Source organism: Loxodonta africana, chromosome 7, assembly GCF_030014295.1.
Source record: "Loxodonta africana isolate mLoxAfr1 chromosome 7, mLoxAfr1.hap2, whole genome shotgun sequence".
In the NCBI taxonomy this organism is placed as follows: Eukaryota; Metazoa; Chordata; class Mammalia; order Proboscidea; family Elephantidae; genus Loxodonta; species Loxodonta africana.
In genome coordinates this window covers 115,861,084-115,879,200 of record NC_087348.1, presented here as the reverse complement: position 1 = coordinate 115,879,200, position 18,117 = coordinate 115,861,084, and the positions used below count along the sequence as shown (strand labels likewise).

The 18,117-nt window shown below is 40.4% G+C and overlaps 2 protein-coding genes across 6 annotated transcripts in view; both read left to right on the top strand.

The window, feature by feature from the left end:
- CCDC82 (coiled-coil domain containing 82) overlaps positions 1-12,271 on the top strand; it is a 36,537-nt gene extending 24,266 nt beyond the window's left edge. For 2 of the 4 annotated variants that reach the window (XM_003415657.4, XM_064288838.1), the window contains exons 8-9: positions 2,444-2,629; positions 8,088-12,254. In XM_003415657.4, coding sequence (XP_003415705.2) covers positions 2,444-2,629; positions 8,088-8,153 — 252 coding nt within the window. In that variant the 3' untranslated portion in view covers positions 8,154-12,254. Of the gene's footprint in view, positions 1-2,443; positions 2,690-8,087 lie in introns of all 4 variants that reach the window. The other 2 variants (XR_002787123.2, XM_010595409.3) reach the window with 2 other exon arrangements.
- A 1,628-nt stretch (positions 12,272-13,899) lies between these two features.
- The window catches only part of MAML2 (mastermind like transcriptional coactivator 2), a 395,803-nt gene continuing 391,585 nt past the window's right edge, over positions 13,900-18,117 (top strand). For both annotated transcript variants that reach the window (XM_023554736.2, XM_003415594.4), the window contains exon 1: positions 13,900-15,743. In XM_023554736.2, coding sequence (XP_023410504.2) covers positions 15,231-15,743 — 513 coding nt within the window. In that variant the 5' untranslated portion in view covers positions 13,900-15,230. The remainder of the gene's footprint in view (positions 15,744-18,117) is intronic.

The window sequence follows — 18,117 nt, the reverse complement described above, 5'->3', positions numbered from 1 at the left end:
GGGCAGAGTAGAACTGCCCAACAGGGTTTCCAGGGAGCAGCTGGTGGATTTGAACTGCCGACATTTTGATTAGCAGCCGAGCTTTTAGCTACTGTGCCACCAGGGCTCCAACCATGTACTTAAAAAAAAAAAACTTAGGCTCTGTTAATTTTTAAATTTTGTTAATTTATTCTTAACTGAAGAATAAGTAACAGAGCAGAGCAGTGCAATGTGAAGAGACAAAAAGTGTAGATGAAGACTACTTCTATTTTAAAATCTTAATATTTGGAAGTTACATTAATAAAGGAGCCCTGGCGGTACAGTATTTAAGCACTCAGCTGCTAGTCGAAAGGTTGGTGGCTCAAACCCACCAGCTGCTCTGTGAGAGAAAGATGTGGCCGTCTGCTTCCTTAAAGATTACAAACTTGGAAGCCGTGTGGTGCAGTTCTGTTCTGCCCTGTAGGGTCTCTGTGAGCCGGGTGGCAGTTAGGGCAATGGAGTTTTGTTTGCATTAACAAACGCACCAGTATTAATATTGAGATCTTCTGGTGAGTCTGCATATCCCTGTTGGGGAGAAGAGTGGCTTAGAAACCCAAAGTCATCTCTTAATTCCTCTAGCCAGTTATTAACATGGAAATAGCCTATTTATCTGAATTATTTTACTAAAGTGAGTAGTATAAGTCCTCAGGACTATTGGGCTATATTTGACCAGATGCCGCTGGGAAATCTGGGTTGTAAGATTTACTTTCATGTTTATATGGGGATAATTAATTCAGAATTAGTCTTTAATGTTTTATTTGGCAAGTTGCCATAAAACACATATTTCTTTCTCAGTATAGTCATCTTTTTATAGTCATATGCATATTTCCTTAGCGTTTTAAAAACTGATCTATGACTTTTTATAGGACACTTAGAGTCCTAATAAAAGTGACGTAATACTTAAAAGACCATATTCTGTTGTATAGATCAAAAATATTACTGTACACTCACTGCCTTTGCTGTCCACAACTAATCCTGGAGAGGAAAATGGTTAGAAAATCATTTCTAGAGCATCAAAATTCCTGTGAAGGAACAAAGATTGTATATAAAAAAGTTGATTCAAATATCTAAAAAAAATTCATTTCGTGAAATAAAGGCAAAGAACATTAAAACATTCTTGCAGTGAAAACATAATATTTAACAAACACATGGGAAAATATTTCTCTATATAACTGCTTTCATGAGTTCAGTACAAGTATTAAAGTTTTAGGAATTGTACTTTTTTCTGAGGCCACCCTGCAAGGAAACATACAAGTAATGATGTTCAATAGATAATCGATACCACCCCCGCAAAAAGCCATACCCATTGCCATCAAGTTGATTCCGACTTATAGCGATCCTACAAGGCAGAGTAGAACTGCCTGATAGGGTTTCCAGGGAGCGGCTGGTAGATTTGAACTGCCAACCTTTTGATTAGCAGCCGAGCTCATAACCACTGCACTACCAGGGCTCCAGAGGACCATATAAACATAGAAATTAAAATCCCCATAGCTAGTTGATAAGAAAAAAATTAATGTGCTTTATTCACATAGGACACATCGATTAAGGCAATAAATATGCCTAAAAACAAAGATTTTTTTTTACTTTACAGCATTTTTTTTTTGGAAAAAAAATTTAGTAAAAAAACTGCCGATGCTTAGTATTGGTATGAGATTGTGTTTCAGTTTAACAGGTTACTTATGTCTAGAAAATTATCGCAATCTAAGTATTTTTAACTCAGTAAATATGTACCTATAATACCTTGCATACTGTTTCTTGCTTTCACGTGTGCCATTCCTTCTATGTTACAAGCTATTTCTCGCCTCCTTTCCAAACTTGGCTGACTCTCTTTTCTCAAGACTCAATTCAAGCATTACCTCCTTGGGGACACATCTCCTATCTGGATCAGGTTAAGTGCCCCTCCTCTGTGCCTTGATAGCTTCTATACATGGCATTTGTCACATCATTTCATAATCATTTTTCTTTCTTCCAAGATATAAACTTCCTAATACAGGTAGTGTATCTTTTATTTATATATCTCCAGCACCTATCCCAATACTTGAAATGTGGATTCTCAGGTTTTTTGTTGACTGAGTTGAATAAGAGAAGGTAAAAGAATCATTGTACAGTGAAACCTGTGAGAGCTGGCACTCAATGGGACTGCCTTGTTGTTCTGGGTCGCGAAAGTTTTACAGCTTTGATAGGGTGCAGTCTTCCCACTTCTCTGTTGCTGTTTTTTGTGGAAAATATTTGAGTTTTCTTTCTCTGACAGGTTTCTGCCTTATACACGTTATGGCTTTTGCAGGTTTTACTGTATAAACAAAAATAAAGAATATATTTATTAGATTTTACCACTAAAGAAAACCTGAAAACTAGTAAGGCTGTATACTCGTTACCCTGTTATCAGCTTGATAGGTCAGATAATAATGTTTATTTCTTGATTCAGGTGTTTACCGTTGGTAGAATTTGTGCTGACCGTACCAGGATTTATCACAAACTGAAACATTTTAAATTCAAGCTCTACCAGGAATGTTGCTCCATTGCAAAGAAAGAAGAAGCGGAAGGTGAACAGGTTAAAGAAACAGTGGAAAGAATTTTCAATCAGTCAAAAGAAAGTGGCTGGATTAAGAAGGTAAAATGAATGTGTAAGAACCATCCCATTCGGTAGATTCTGGAGCCTAATTATAATCAGGTAAAGGATACAAACGATTAGATGAAAGTGAAATTTAAGAGAGAATCTCTCTTTCCTTCACTGTGTTTGTATCTTCCTTTCCACCTCTTCCTTTCATGCTTAGCATTGTCCTACCCTGAAAAGGTGCCCAGCTGTTACAAGCATTCGCTCAGCTCATCAGCTAAATTTTAATAAGCAGTAATACTGTCCCTTAATGAAAGGTGTCTGTCTTTTCACTTTTATGTATGTAGTATCCCTTACAAACATATTAAGTTCCTTTGTTTTCTTTGAGAAAGTATAGGACTCACCTCTGCTTGTCCACTTCCTGTTCTTTAGACCAGTTCTTGTGACCTGAGAGTGAAGAAGCACCTCATGCCAGTCTGAGGAAGGGGTCTCAGCTGCCAGTTCTGATACCGCCCACATCCTTTTCTTGAGGACATGGGGCTGAGCAGTGAGAATTGTAACTGGAGATCCAAGGGGGTTGCAGAGGTTTCAGGCCAAGGCACTGATTTTGATTCCCCCATATCCTGTTGATCACTAAATTTGATATCAAGGATAAAGTGGGAGTTTTGAAGAGTGCAGTGGATTCCTGAGGATCTCCTGGCAGTTTATAAGCTCTGATCTGCTCACAGAGCTTTTAGAATTGTTTATTGTAAATGGAAAGAATGCTAATATGATTGCAGTCTTCTGAAACAAGTCTAGTTACATGAATGTGTAAGAGAGAACAAATAGTAGATTTCCAGGCAACTAAGATCACTGGTATTTTTATCTTAAAAAAAAAAAAAAAAAGAAAGCCTGACCTGAGATCCACTGCCTGAGTTATGTCATAGGGAAACTTGAAAAAGAGGAAAATGAAGAAGGCAAGAGAACTAGAGAATAAATGTATGAGCAAAGGGAAAGTAAAAGAGAACAACAAAAAAGGAACTTCTTAGAACTGAGAGGACGTCTCCCTTGTCTGGAGAATAACATCACTATTGGTTTTCCCTTTTGACAATTATCCTTCCACCGCAGCCACCAGCCAGTGATCCCCTGGCCTGCCGCCCACATCTTGACCGTTAAGTCTTCTTTCTCTCATTTTAATCTCTTCAGCTTTTTTCTTTTACTTTACTCCTGCTTCTCCCTTCCCCTGCCAACTAGGCTGACATTGTTCTTCTCCCCCCACCTGTCTTTTTGTGCTTTTTTGTTTGCCTTAGGGGAGAACCATCATTTATCCAATAATTTCCAGACTCCCGTCTTCATTTACCTAGGCAACATTAAACTCTTAAGTGCTTTTATTGATGTGTTTAAGTGTTGCCAAACCTTAGGTGGAACTGACAAGACTTATTGGGACACATTTATAAAGGATTGTGTACTGGGTGTAGAAAAATCACTGTGCTTATATTATGTATTAATAGTTAATGTAGAATAATATTACAATGAAGAAAAATAAAAAGGATCTCCAAATCATGTAGCTTAGAGAAATCTTAATATTTTGGGACATCAGAAGGGATTAGGAATTTCCTAAGAAATTCTTAGGAAGAGAAAAGCTAAGTGTTATATCATGCTAAAAGACTAACACTTAGCATTGAGCATTGATGGTATTTCAAGGTCATGTGTGTTTGGAACAATATGCACATTTTTTGCACATAAAAATCCCAAAGGGCCTCATTTTCTTTTTGGGATTCCTCCTACTTTAAAAAAAAATTTGTCCATGGACTTTCTCAAAATTTTACCTAGAAACCATTGAAGTTTATAGCCAGTGTAAACTTATATACAACTTTTTGTGCTGTGATTAAATTTCATGATTTATCAAGTGCTCTGACATTTCTTAGCTTGACTCTGTCCATCCCTGTGTGCCTGTGTGTGTTAGAGCGATAGCCCTGCATGTGTTCTTATGATGGGAGCCTCCTCCTTTGACTGCAGTCTCATGACCCCAGTTACTAAGACCCTTTAGAATTCTTTGAACTCAGTGCTGTTTGAATGGCCATATCCATTGCTCTTTGTGCTCTTAACTCCCAATGATGTCAACCCCGTCTTTTGTCTTACACAAACTGTTTGTTTTTCCTTCCCAGCTTGTGTTTCACACGTTGCTTTTTCCTTTACCTGTCCCTTCTTCCTAAAGGCCTGCCAGTTAGACTGACTTTATTCTTTCCATTCTTGTTCCTAACCCTTAAACTAGGATGATCTTTTTTAAATCTAGTGATACTAAAGGGGTAAGAAAAACCCCTGTAAGTGTAAGAAGAGAGCAAATGATAAGAAAATTATAATAAAACAATGTAATGAATGTGTATTATATATTTATATATTTATTATATATAATAAATGTAATAATAATACATGTCATTCTAAAATAGAGCTGAAGAATATGCCGTAGTATGCTACTGGCGAAATTCTAACTTTTTTTTTTCATTAAGACAAAAGTTCGTGTGATGATGAGGTTTCCAGGGATGTTCATAGGATTGTTGGGATGGGGTGGTGGGTACGAGAACCAGGATGAAGAAAGTATGTCAATAGAAGTATCAAGTTTTAATTTCACAGTTGTATTTAAAGTAATTTTTAAACATATGGCCTAAATACTGTTAACATAAGTAAGAATCTAAAATTATAATTGAATATCCCTCACCTTTCTGAAACTCTTCTCATTTGTTCCCTTCCTTTTCCCTTTTTCAACATTTTTTTCGTTGTTCTTTTCTTCCATGCCTTAAACTGGTACTTCTCACAACATGGCCCTGAAAAACCTATATTAGAATCACCTAGGAGTTTGTGTGGCATCCCTAGGTGGCACAAATTAGTTAAGTACCAGACTACTACCCAAAAGGTTGATAATTCAAACCCGCCAAGAGAAGTCACAGAAGAGAAGGTCTGGTCACATCCATGAAAGCCCTACAGAGCCCAGAGTAGAATACATAACACGTGGGGTATCTATGAGATGGCAACTGGCATGCTTTTGTTGTTTTGTTTTGGTTAGGAGTTTGTGAAAAAAATCCATAATCCCTGGCCTTACCCCAGACCTACTGGTTGAGAATGCTTGGGGGTAGTAAACACCTAATGTTAAAGTAGGTGATTCTTAACCGAATTAAAGATTAAGGACCACTGCTTAAAAGAACATGTTGCACCTAGATTATATCCTCGGCCTCTCTAAATCTCTGTCCCTTGGCACATCCATTCCTTTTTGCAAGTCTAGCTGCTACTTTGGGTAGAAGACTCCACACTCTTCCTTGTATGTACTGAGCTCTCTCTCATACTCCATTCCCACAATTCCAGCTATTTTCATTGATGGATCTCTCTAACACTGTAAGAGAGCAGTCTTCATTGTTAAAATAAACCCAAAACTCTCCAGATTTTTAGTAAAGAAAAATTATGGAAGGAAAGGCTTTAGGTCAGGTGATAGCCAGGTAATAGTAATTGCCGTCTGAGTTTCCCTTTCCCTTTCGAGATTTTTCTTTTTTCACTGAAGTGCTCGAGGGCACTGGGTTTTTTTGTCTCCCCACCCCCACCATTTAAATCTCAAAAACAGTATAATGTAGTAATTAAAAGCATGATTTTGAATATTTGCTCTGCCACTTACTTGCTGTAGAAGTTTAGGGCAAGTTACCTTATTTCTGCAAGCCTAAGTTTTTCTCATCTGTAAAATAGGAACAAAATAATAATAATTAAAGTTACAAATAGCACATTTTAGGCATTTAATATAGAACCTAGCAAATAGTAAGTGAGCGATGAATATTACCTGTTTTAGTAATAAAAGCAAGGAGAGCTTTTCCTCTTCTTTTCTGAGTAGAGCTGAGATAAATTGTAATTTTCCAAAGGAGATCTACTAGATAATAGAGAAAAAAGAATAGAAAGAAAGATAATGTAAAAAGCAGGCAAATAACCATACTTTCAAAGTGTAGGTTTTTAATCCTAGAATACTTATCTAATGGAAGCTGTCTGAGTACTAGGCCAAGAGAATCCCTAACTAGTCCATAGACTCTTCCACCTCAAGTTCTTTTCTTCATCCTTCCCAGAGGAAGTGATCCAATCACAGAGATCTGAGGGAAGAATGGGTTTCATGGTCCATGTCTAGAAGGATACCATACTCTTCACATACCTTCTGTGCGTTCCTTTCACCACAGAAATGTGGCTCAGCAGAATCCTCTCTCACCTCATTGGGCTTGAAATTAAAGTTCATGAACAGAGCCAAGAAACCATTGGATCATTTAATCTTCTCAGCTGAAGTAACTCTCCTCATAAAACCAAAAAAAAAAAAAAAAACCTGTTGCCATCAAGTCAACTCCGGTTCATAGTAACCCTATAGGGACAGCGTAGAACTGCCCCATAGAGTTTCCAGGAAGTACCTAGTGGATTTGAACTGCTGACCTTTTTGTTAGCAGCCAAACCCTTAACCACTGTACCACCGGGGTTTCCACTTCGTTCCTAAGTACCTGGAATTCTGCATACCTGAAAGTGATCACTTATTATCTCTTCCCTTCACCCATCTTCCCTGAGAAGTACCCCTGTCATTATTCTCCTACCCTCTCATTCTTAAAATCTTCAAATCGTCCTTGACTCTTCTCTTAACTTGTTCTACCTTGCTCTTTACTTTCCAGCTTCATTGCTATCACACAAATCTGGGCCCTCATTACCTGACCCATAACCAGCTGCCAACCTATTCTACACATGGCTGTTTTACAATTTTCAGTCCTCTGCTCAAAAGCCTTTAGCAGCTTTCTATTGCCTGTCAAATTATTACTAAACTCAACCTAACATTTCATGTTTTTTATTCTCTTACCTCAACCTTTTTGGTTCAGCCCTCTCTCTCTCTATTCCCCTAAAAAAAATCTCTGATTGTAGTCATATCTCATACTTTCTTGTCTTGTCACTATTAGATGGACTGTTGTTCCTACAGAAAGCTGCCCCCATCGAATCTTTACCTACAGAATATTTTTCTCCTGGGCACAGCTTGAAAGCCAATTTTTCATGAAGTGTTTCCTGGTCCCCTCAACTAACCATGACTGCACTTCTGAACCCCCATAATGCAGTGTCTGTACTTCTGTGTGGCACTTACTGTTACTGGTGTAGCGATACTTAGCTCTGTTCTCCTTAGGAGCAGGGAAAGTATCTTATGTTTCTTGTAACTAGACATTTATTAGGGAAATATTTGATATATATTGTGCATTCAACAAAACTTTTTCAAATAAATTATTAAAGTCATTACATTTCTGTTATAAGCATAAGAAACATTATGAGTTATGAAAATAGTAATCATCCTCACCTTGAACTCTTTCCAGTGTTTTCTGTAAGAAATGCTTGTTCTAAATTGAACCCCTGTTTATACTAAAAACGATTTTGTTCACAATTACCATGAAACGTACTTTTTCCCGTTTGTGTCTGTAGATTGAAAAGCTTGGCGTATCTTCATTTTTTTTGCATAAAATAACTAGTTTTTGTATTGTATATGCAGAAATATGGTCAACTTGAAGAATACCTCAGTCTTGCGGATTATTTTCAAGATGAGAAGTTTGACTGAATTGTAGCACATTTCCTTCAGAGAAGATTTCATAAATTCCTGTAAATATGAAGATCATGACTCTTGTTTCCGTGTATCATGTGACCTGTATTTCTATATTTTTGTATATCTTCATGGCAGACTATCTTGTTTAAAACATATTTCATCTTAATTTCTGTGAAATGGGACTCTACTGCTTAATAAAATTTGTATCTGATGTACATAGAAAGCATAATCTGACTAATTTTTAAGTCATTAAATATATTTTAAAATTATATAACAATGGCTTTAAACAGGTGACTGTCAAATGAATGAGCTGTTCATGTCTTGTCAGTTTAGTAGAAACATGATATATATTAAAATGTGTTTAGTCTAACATCTGCATGTGTTCATTGCATTTAATACCTGCCTGTGTCTATTACCCATTTGCAGTATTAAGTGATCTTCGCTAATATATTTTAACCATTATCATTATCTAAATCAGTGGGCCATAGAAGAAACCTCAATATATTATTCAATTCAGTCCCCCTTCCTGGGAATCCGACTGAGTTTACCTGTTCCAGGTAGAGGAGTGCTTTTCTCTTTCCTTAAAGTTTCCCATAGAAATGGATTTCAGGTCTCCAGAGTCTTTCAACCATCACATTCAACAATAATTTCATGATATATATTTTCATGCTTTATAATGCTCTTTCTTTTTTCTATTCAGTTTTATCTAGATATTAATGATTGAAATGTATTTTATTAATTTTTATCTATAACTTTTCCCACAGAAGTATCTATGTTAAGGATGAGAGGATTGCAGAGACAAATTTAGCCAAAAATACTTTAAAATTGTATTTCGGCATCTGCATTGTTTTGTTCATCTAAGTTTTCAGTGAATAGAGTGAACAAATGGACCCTGTCTGTTCTTTAGTTTTAACACTTACAAGTAGTATTCTAGTAGAATCTATTCTGCTGTGGAATTTTAGATCCTTGTGTCTTAATGGAAGTGTTGGTTGAGCCTGGCTTCATCAATTAAGTGGTTCATGGCATGGACCTCAGTATATGTGCATACTTAAAAAGCTACAATTTATTAAGTCCTTACATGAAGATTACTTAGCTACACCCGCTCCTCGCTTATTGACTATCTCATTGTCCTACATTTTTCACTTGGGACAATAGTAGAAAATCTACTATCCTTCCATCTTGCACATTAATAATGTACATCTGGCAGTAACGAACACCAAGGTGTGAGACTGGCTGTGATGGTTAAGGTTATATGTCAGCTTGGCTGGGCCATGACTCTCAGTGGTTTGGCAGTATTGTAATGATGTAATTTGGCAATTATGTAATGATGTAATCCTCCATTTTATGATCTGATGTGGTCATCCTCCAGTTTTCCATAACATCAATTATCTTGGATTGAATTGTGTCCCCCAATAATATGTGTGTTGGTTTGACTAGGCCATGATTCCCAGTATTGTGTGGTTGTCCACTATGTTGTCATTGTGTATGATTTTCTTATGTGTTGTAAATCCTACCTCTATGATGTTAATGAGGTGGGATAGGCAGCAGATACGTTAACAAGGCAGGACTCAATCTACAAGATTGGATTGTATCTTGAGCCAATCTCTTTTGAGATATAAAAGAGAGAAGTGAGCAGAGAGGCAGGGGGACCTCATACCACCAAGAAAGCAGTGCCGGGAGCAGAACTCATCCTTTGGACCTGGAGTTCCTTTTTGGAGAAGGTCCTAGTCCCGGGGGAAATGGATGAGAAGGACCTCCCTCCAGAGCTGACAGAGAAAGCTTTCCCCTGGAGCTGATGCCTTGAATTTGGACTTCTAGCCTAGTTTACTATGAGGAAAATAAATTTCTCTTCGTTAAAGCCATCCATTTTTGGTATTTGTTATAGCAGCACTAGGTAACTAAGACACTGGTTTTCACATAATGACCTGGTCTTTGGAACCTAACCATGTCCCTAAGTGAGGAGTGAGTGTAATATTTTCTGCAACTCATTTCCTGAAATGATCCCTGTTATTGTAAACAGGCTAGGTAAAAAAAAAAAAAAAAAAACTCAAAAGTGGTAAGATGCTGAAGTTTAATGTGTGGAGTGCATCAAAAGTGTGAAATAGAAATTTTAGTCACATCTCTATCCTGTCCACATTTCTCTGGCATATGGAAAGAGTCCTTAACTAAAGGGAATAAAAGTGAAGCCAGAGTTGGAAGGCGAAGATGAAGCAAGTGTCCAGAAAGAAGCAAGGCAGAGCTGGAGGAGAAGCGATAATCAAGTTGGAAGGGTGAAGGAGTATGAATGACTTCTAAAAAGAAAGGCCAAAGAAAAGAGAATTAGCTCTGAAGTATCTCTGATGACCCTAGAAGCAGCAGTGTTCATATGTAACGGTACAAACAAAAGACAGCTCAAGCATGAAAGAGCTCCAACTAGAGTGTTTTTTGTTTATCAGTTTTAATGCTTTTATTGTGTAATACAAGGTAATGATTCCAGGGACTAATGATGGCAGCTGACTCAGTTCCTATGTAAGGCATCTTTTTGGTTTGAAGAACTTTCTCTTTTAGAACAGCATTTTGGCTGTTGATCAGAAAATGCCAGTAGGTAGTTTTTCTCATGTCTGAGGTCATTGCAACTGAGAAAGCTACTTCAATGGGTGTCTGGAGAATACCAGAGGCTTCTGTGGAAACTCTGGTGGTGTAGTGGTTTAGTGCTACGGCTGCTAACCAGAAGGTTGGCAGTTCAAATCCACCAGCTGCTCCTTGGAAACTCTATGGGGCTGTCCTACCCTGTCCTATAGGGTCTCTATGAGTCAGAATTGACTCGATGGCAATGGGTATGGGTTTTTTGTTTGTTTGTTTTAGAGGCTTTTAGGTTCGTAATAACAGCAAAAGAATGGCAAAGAGACAGGCTCTTAAAAAAAAAAAAAAAACCCCGTTGCCATCAAGCCAATTCCGACTCATGGCAACCCTATATAGGACAGTTTTTTAGACAGGCTATTAGGAAGTGAGAATTATGGATTACGGAACCAAAAGCAAGTAATTTATAAGAAATGTTGACAAAATAGAATTAACTTTTATAGGTATTATCACCTACTATTTTTTTTATTTTATCAATATCAATCAATATAACACTAAATAAATCATTTGTGAACATATATGTCTTTGAATTTTTTTAAATATGCATATTTGTTACTTAGTGTTAGGAGCTTTAGTGCTATGGGTAGTAGAGATGATACAGAAAACAGAAATAGACAAGTAAAAGGAAAGTAATACTTGAAAGAATTCCTAAGTCTATACAGAAGTTTTGGGATTGTGGGGGGACGATACCATAAAAAGGGCAATTGGATGTAAGCGGTCGTGTTTCCTATTTTGTTTGCTCTCAGCCTTGTTTCGGGTGAATAGTTCTATCCACTTCTCATTCCTTGGGAGTGTCATGAAACTTACTTAGACTCCAGTGTGACTGAGGGGTAATTGGAGCCCGTAAACTACTTAGGGATAGTCAGCCTTCCCTAACTTGCCACACTTGATAAATTGAGGCAGTAAGAGAGGATAAGTTTGAAGTCAGTTGTGAGTCTTGGTTTGTTACTTCCTAGCTACGTGACCTGGAACAAGTAATTTCTATGGGTCTCGGTTTTCTCTTTATAAATAGGGTTAAAAAATACCTATCTGTCAGGATTATTTGTGAATTAAATCAATTGCCTGTGAGTTGATACTGACTCATGGCACCCCATCATAGGGTTTTCAATGACTGATTTTCAGAAATAGATCACCAGGCCTCCCAATGCCCTTCTGGGTAAACTTGAACCTCCAACCTTTTGGTTAACAGCAGAGCATGTTGATCATCTGTACCGTCCAAGGACTTCCTTTGTGGGTTAGGGAAGATCACAGATGCTAAACTGTGCCTGGAACAATAATCATTTAATAAACAGTAGCTGGTGTGAACAGAGATGAGAACATTTATAATAATGACAATTTGAGATTAAATGGTTGTATAAGGGTAAGTGCGTATTAAAAGATATTCCAAAGTGTCCTACACCACAAAAATATAGTATAAACATTTATTAAATGTCTTTATAATTTTTAAGGTACATGGAAGTCCAGCATAAAAATTAAAGTTTATATCATTTAGGAGTAGCTAATTTGACCAAGGACTCCTTGGTACTGCAGGTTGTAGAGCGAACAGTAGTAGGGTTTAAATTGAAATATTTTTTCAAGTGTGATTGTTGCATGTAAAATCCCCATGGTAATAGAATGTAATAATAAACACAATTTTAAAAGATAAAATTATCAAAACTCCTTCACTTTTTAATGACATGATAGTTTTAAGAAATTTGAATGAGAGTTCTCCATACAAATTTGGCATGCCTAACAAAGATACTTTTCTGCCTTTGTTGGTAGGATGAATGAGGAGCTTAGTCCTAGAAAGGACAGAGGGAGCTATGTTCCAATGAAAAGTAAAAAAGTTATATTCTATTAGAGTGTTCTTGTTCCTATTTCCAAACTAACATTCCAGGATTTGTGAAAATAAAATGGACTAATGTAGACCAGCCTATAGGGAACTAAATTGTAAATAAATCCAGTTTTAAAGCATCTGCTTGATTTTACCCATTCATGCCTATCCATAGTCCAGTTTGAAGCAGGACCATGTTACTGAAATGCTAGAGTTTGATAAAGCTTCATTTGAAACTTCAAATTCAAATGTTAGGACACCTAGAATGTTTATGGCCCTCACTGCCCTGCTACTGCATTGTGTTCATCTTACTTTATTCTGCATAATTAACAATTATGCAGAATAAAGGTTTGTCACTATCACTGAACATCAAGGAACAATAGTCTAAGCGTTCTGTTATTCAACTTTCTTAAACCCAACTGGTGCATATCAGTTTTCTTATGTATGTAAACCAGATAATGGTGGGTACTTCAGATTTTCAGTTGGTTTGTCATAGGCAATACTGTCTTTTAAAATAAAAATACCCCCTCCTTTTTTTTTTTAACTTCTAGAACTGGTATTAGTAATTTCATCCTCATAAAATAGTCTATTGATTTGCTTATGAGCACCCAGACTGACTTACCCAGAGGCACAGAAACAAGCAGACAGGTAGACATATACCTGCCTGCCCTTAAAAAAGAAAAAAAGGAGCTAATAATATCCTTTCCCTCCTCCTCCCCTCCTTCCCCCCTCCAAATGTACCAAAAAATCGCGTTGCCGTGGAGTCAATTCAGACTCTCAGTCGCCCTATAGAACTGAGTGGAACTGACCCGTAGAGTTTCCAAGGAGCGGCTGGCGGATTCGAACTGCCGACCTTTTTAGTCAGCAGCCGAGAGCTTAACCATTGCTCCCGCTATACGTACAGTCTTCCTTATTATTCTAATGAACATTTCCTCAGTGCTCACCTAGCTCTCGCTAGGGTGCTCAGTGGTGTCATTTACAAAATATTGAAAAATGAAAGTGATGTTCTCAGGGGAATATAATGTAGATCTGAAAGGGAAAATACATTCCCTGGCCGGGAATTTCTTGAACATTTAGAGCTGGTGAAATCTTTGTGTAGGGGCTGGGGAGTTTCCCCAGCCTTTCCCGCTTAACCAAGTCTGAGGCTGAGCTGACAGCTTTTGAGAGGCGCAGGCTTTGGGATTTACCTCTTCAGCCACTGGGAGGCCCTCTGCGTTCCCCTTTCCCCGGTGCCTGGCTACAATTACTCACTCGTGCAGTGGCACCAGCCTTCCACCAGGGAGCCTCGATTAGGCTCTCCCGCCCTCCCCCTCCCCCCCCACCCCCCCATCTGCAGCTTGCTGGCTCTCTTTCTCCCTCTCTGTCTCACTCTCTCTCTTTCTCTCCCTCTCCTATCGGAGCACAATGAAAGCCTGTGTATCGCCGTGACTCCGGGCAGTGGGGCCAGTGTCAGCAAAGCGGCTAACAACAGACGAGAAAGAGAAAGGAAAATACAAGCTACTTTTTTTTTCCATCTATAAAGCGGAGCAATACAAGAGATAGAACCACATTGCTTATTGCGAGTCCAGACCCTCAGATCCACTGGCCGGGGATGGAATGTACAAAAGTGGACAGAAAAGTGGCTGGACATGACTCGGTGCAATTTGCTGGAAGTTTGTAAGTTTGACCATCGTTTATAAATTACTCTCGGGAGAGTTTGTCTCTCTTGATACTGTATTAGAATAGAGCCGGGGGTGAGGAATAGAAACGTAAGCGGGAAAGAAAAAAATGTGGTGAAGGATCTCTCTCAGTGGCTAGGGACTTCAGATTGCTTTCATTTAAAGCTAGGAAACCTTAGAGGGAATGAGGAGTTTACCGGTGATTGGATTAGCTGAAGAAAAAAGCATGGTTCAAAAGTCCAATTACTGACATTGTTAACAATTGAAAAGCTGTCTCCCTCTTTTGGGAGAAGACAACATTCTACAGTACCCCAAAGAGGAGAAAGCACCGGGAGCAAAGGGGAAGGGAAGAAAAATTAAAAGCCAAAAGACAGTTTCCTTTGGTTCTTGTACGTTTTGAACATTGACTTTGAAAATCTTCTGAAACAGCACATTTTTTTTTTTTTTTAACCTGAGGAAAAGTAAAGGCTGCTGGTTACGTAGACCGTGGTAGAAATGTGTTTCTCTGCAGGTACAGCCTCATAAAGAATTTTTCCGACACAAGTAGGTGAGGGGGAGTCCAGCTCTCTGTTAATCCCTCCCTCAATTCCCATTGCTGTCTCTTTCTGTCTCTAGCTTGACAATCCCTGAATTCTTCATCTATCCTCCCAGATCGAGTGTTTACAAAGTACCTAGTGGCTCTTGTCAGCTTGGTGGGGGGAAAAAAACCCACCAAACTCTGTCCAACTTCTCCAGAGCTGTCAAACGCAATTAGAGTTAGTTGATCAGGGTTTGTTTCCAACTTATTCTCTCCAGTTGGTTTCTATTCTTTCTCCCCACCCTCTTTTTACTAGTTCCCCTCCCCCATACCTTCTCCACAGCTCCCCCAACCTCTGAAGACCTCTATTCATGTGGCCCTGAACACTGAGCTCACATTGTCAAAAACAAATTTGCCTGCAATAGCCAGCAGTAGCCTCCTTCCACCTCACCATCGCAGAGGCAGCAATCATTGTGTCCAGTAAGATGGGGGACACAGCGCCCCCACAGGCCCCTGCAGGAGGGCTAGGAGGGGCCCCTGGGGCGGGACTCCTTGGAGGGGGCTCAGTCACCCCGAGAGTGCACAGCGCTATCGTGGAGCGCCTACGGGCTCGAATAGCCGTCTGCCGCCAACACCACCTGAGCTGCGAAGGACGCTATGAACGTGGTAGGGCCGAGAGCTCAGACCGGGAAAGAGAGAGCACCTTGCAGCTCCTGAGCCTTGTCCAGCATGGCCAGGGGGCAAGAAAGGCTGGCAAACACACCAAGGCCACCACCACTGCTGCCACCACTACAGCCCCTCCACCGCCCCCTGCTGCCCCACCTCCGGCCTCTCAAGCAGCAGCAACAGCAGCTCCACCGCCCCCACCAGACTACCACCATCACCACCAGCAACACCTGCTGAACAGTAGCAATAATGGTGGCGGTGGTGGGATCAACGGGGAGCAGCAGCCACCAGCTTCGACCTCGGGGGACCAGAGGAACTCAGCCCTGATTGCGGTAAGGCACCTGGTTTTCTCACGTTTCTGGCTGTGGTCATGTGGCCTGTTTGTGAGGGCAGAGCTTGCATTGGCCTAACTTAAGTAGATGGCAGTGGAAAGGGCCATGATGTTGCCTGACTACCTCAACGGCCAGCGGGCGTGTTGTTTGTGCAATTTTGTGCTCTTACTCATCCAGTTCTGCTGGGGCTCACTGGTGGGTTTTCCTCCACATGTAGAGCACTCCTTAAAACTAGTGGGAAATCAGAGTTTTCCAGAGGCTCTCCAGGGGGCTAGAGCTTGTAGAAGAGGCTACAAAATCTGAGCCACGGAGGAAGGCCCTCTGTCAACGATCTTCCTGCTTCGTTGGACTCGCCAGCTCTGATTAGGCCCCACAAGCCATTCATCAGCCTGAGTCTTTATCAGCCCTGCTGACCTTTGGGAAAACCTTTTTCTTCTTGCCCCATTCCTCCTCCCCTCTGAAGTGGGTCCATCTTCTTGAGTTAAGAGAACATAAAGTGATAATCTGTACCACAGAGTAATTTGCTGAGTGTCCCCTCTGCCAAAAAAGAAAAAATTGAGGGGAAAATATCCCAAAGAGAGACTGGTGAGGGAATATTTCTAAGAGGCCTACTCCCTGATTTCCTATAGACCTGCCTACCCCCTCCCGTCTAGCTTCTTTTCATAGGCACCCCAAACCAGGAATGCATTCATCAAAGCAGGCAGGCAGAAAGGGGCTATTTACACAGATATCATCCTAGGAAGTGCCTTGTCTTCAGCCACTCCTGGTGACAGGATATCAAACCCAAAAGTTCTGATTAAGTTTCTCAGAGGCACGGACACACCCCATCCCAGAGGGAGTATCCCTTGAATCATTGGCTCCTGGTGCCAGCCCTGGTCAGGTGACTGCCAGCCATGCACTGGCTTCCCCAGAAGCTGCTGGGCCAGTGGCCTCTGGGTAGAAGGTGGAGCCCTGCCCTGCAGCCCTGCGGGCTTCCTCCTTCATTGCTGAGTCCTGCAGGGCCCTTGAAGTCCTGTGTCTGCTTATAACACAGTTCAGTTTACCCAAACCAGCCTTAATGAAAGTCAGCAGCCGGAAATGGTCATGCAAGCCCAAAAGTACTCAAAACATCTAAAGGAGAGGATGGCAGTAGCTCAGTGACTCCTCATCCAAAGGAGAATGAAAATGAGCTCTAGGCAGAGAGGCATCCTCCACCCAGGTCCATAGCATTCTTTTTTCTGCCCCCCTGCCCCCCACCCCTTCCCTGGCTTTGGTCCATGGTGATGAAGTTTCCAGGAAGACAATTGCAACTTCCTGAAGCCAGCTCCTGATGCAAAATAACTTATTGCTAACAGTGAAGTTGACTAGCGTTTACTCTTTTATCCCTGAATACAATTAGCCTGTGGGCTTACAGTAGCACGTTAAGGTCTAATTTTCTTTCTCTACCACCTGTTCTATCCCCACCTCTCCCTGGAATTCCCTAGGAGAGCAGTGGGGAATTGTTTTGTGAAAGAGAGATGCTGAGGTGAAGGAGGGGGTAAAGAATTGCTCAAATGGAGAAAAGAATGAGGTTTGTATGTATGTGTGTGTCACCGGCATCTGCAGCCAAAAGTATCTAAATGCCTTGATTGTCCCCAGTAAATTTATAATCTGTCTGCAAGTCTCCCAATAATACGGCTTTGTGTGCTTCAGTCTCCTGGTAAGTGTTTCTGAGGATGATACACAGAATGAGGCAACCAGCCCAAACCCGAGTGGAAAAGACTAATCTCTGCCGTGGGTGCCAAGACTGGAGGGGCCGTTAAAGGGCCACAGTGTGGGCTTGTCCTGTAGCTTCACCTCCCAGCCTCTAACCAGCACCACAGTGGCATGTTTGCTTACGGCTCTGGTCTTTCGGTTTTTGCTTTTTCTCCAGCTTGGAAATAAAATGAGGTTGCCTCTTGGAGGTTTCAGGATGTAAAATGAAACCAACTTCAGTGGTTATTGAAACTTGACAATAGCAATATCCAAACTGAGAGGGAAGTGCGAGAACAGCCTCTGACCATTCCCAACTTTTAAAGGCTTGCTGCTGCAGAAGCCAGAGGTGGCTGCTATGGCACCCCTGTTCTCAAGGGAATCTGTTTTCTCTCTTCTAGCCACTAGCTACCTCCTGAAGCATTCGCTTGGAGAAGCTCCTTCTCCAAGTGTGGTTATGATGAGAGGAGAATGTAAGGAGTGGAAAGAACAATTTCTTTCCAACGGTTGCTTTTCACTGAAAACATGTGGTGCTGCAAGGTTTACCTCCCTCCCCCCACCCCCTCCCCCGGCCCAGCCTTTTGGCTATTGGAAATTCCCTCTCCATTTTAGCTTCTAAATTTGGCGCTTTGTTACTCAGCATGGTACTCAGAGATGGTGATGC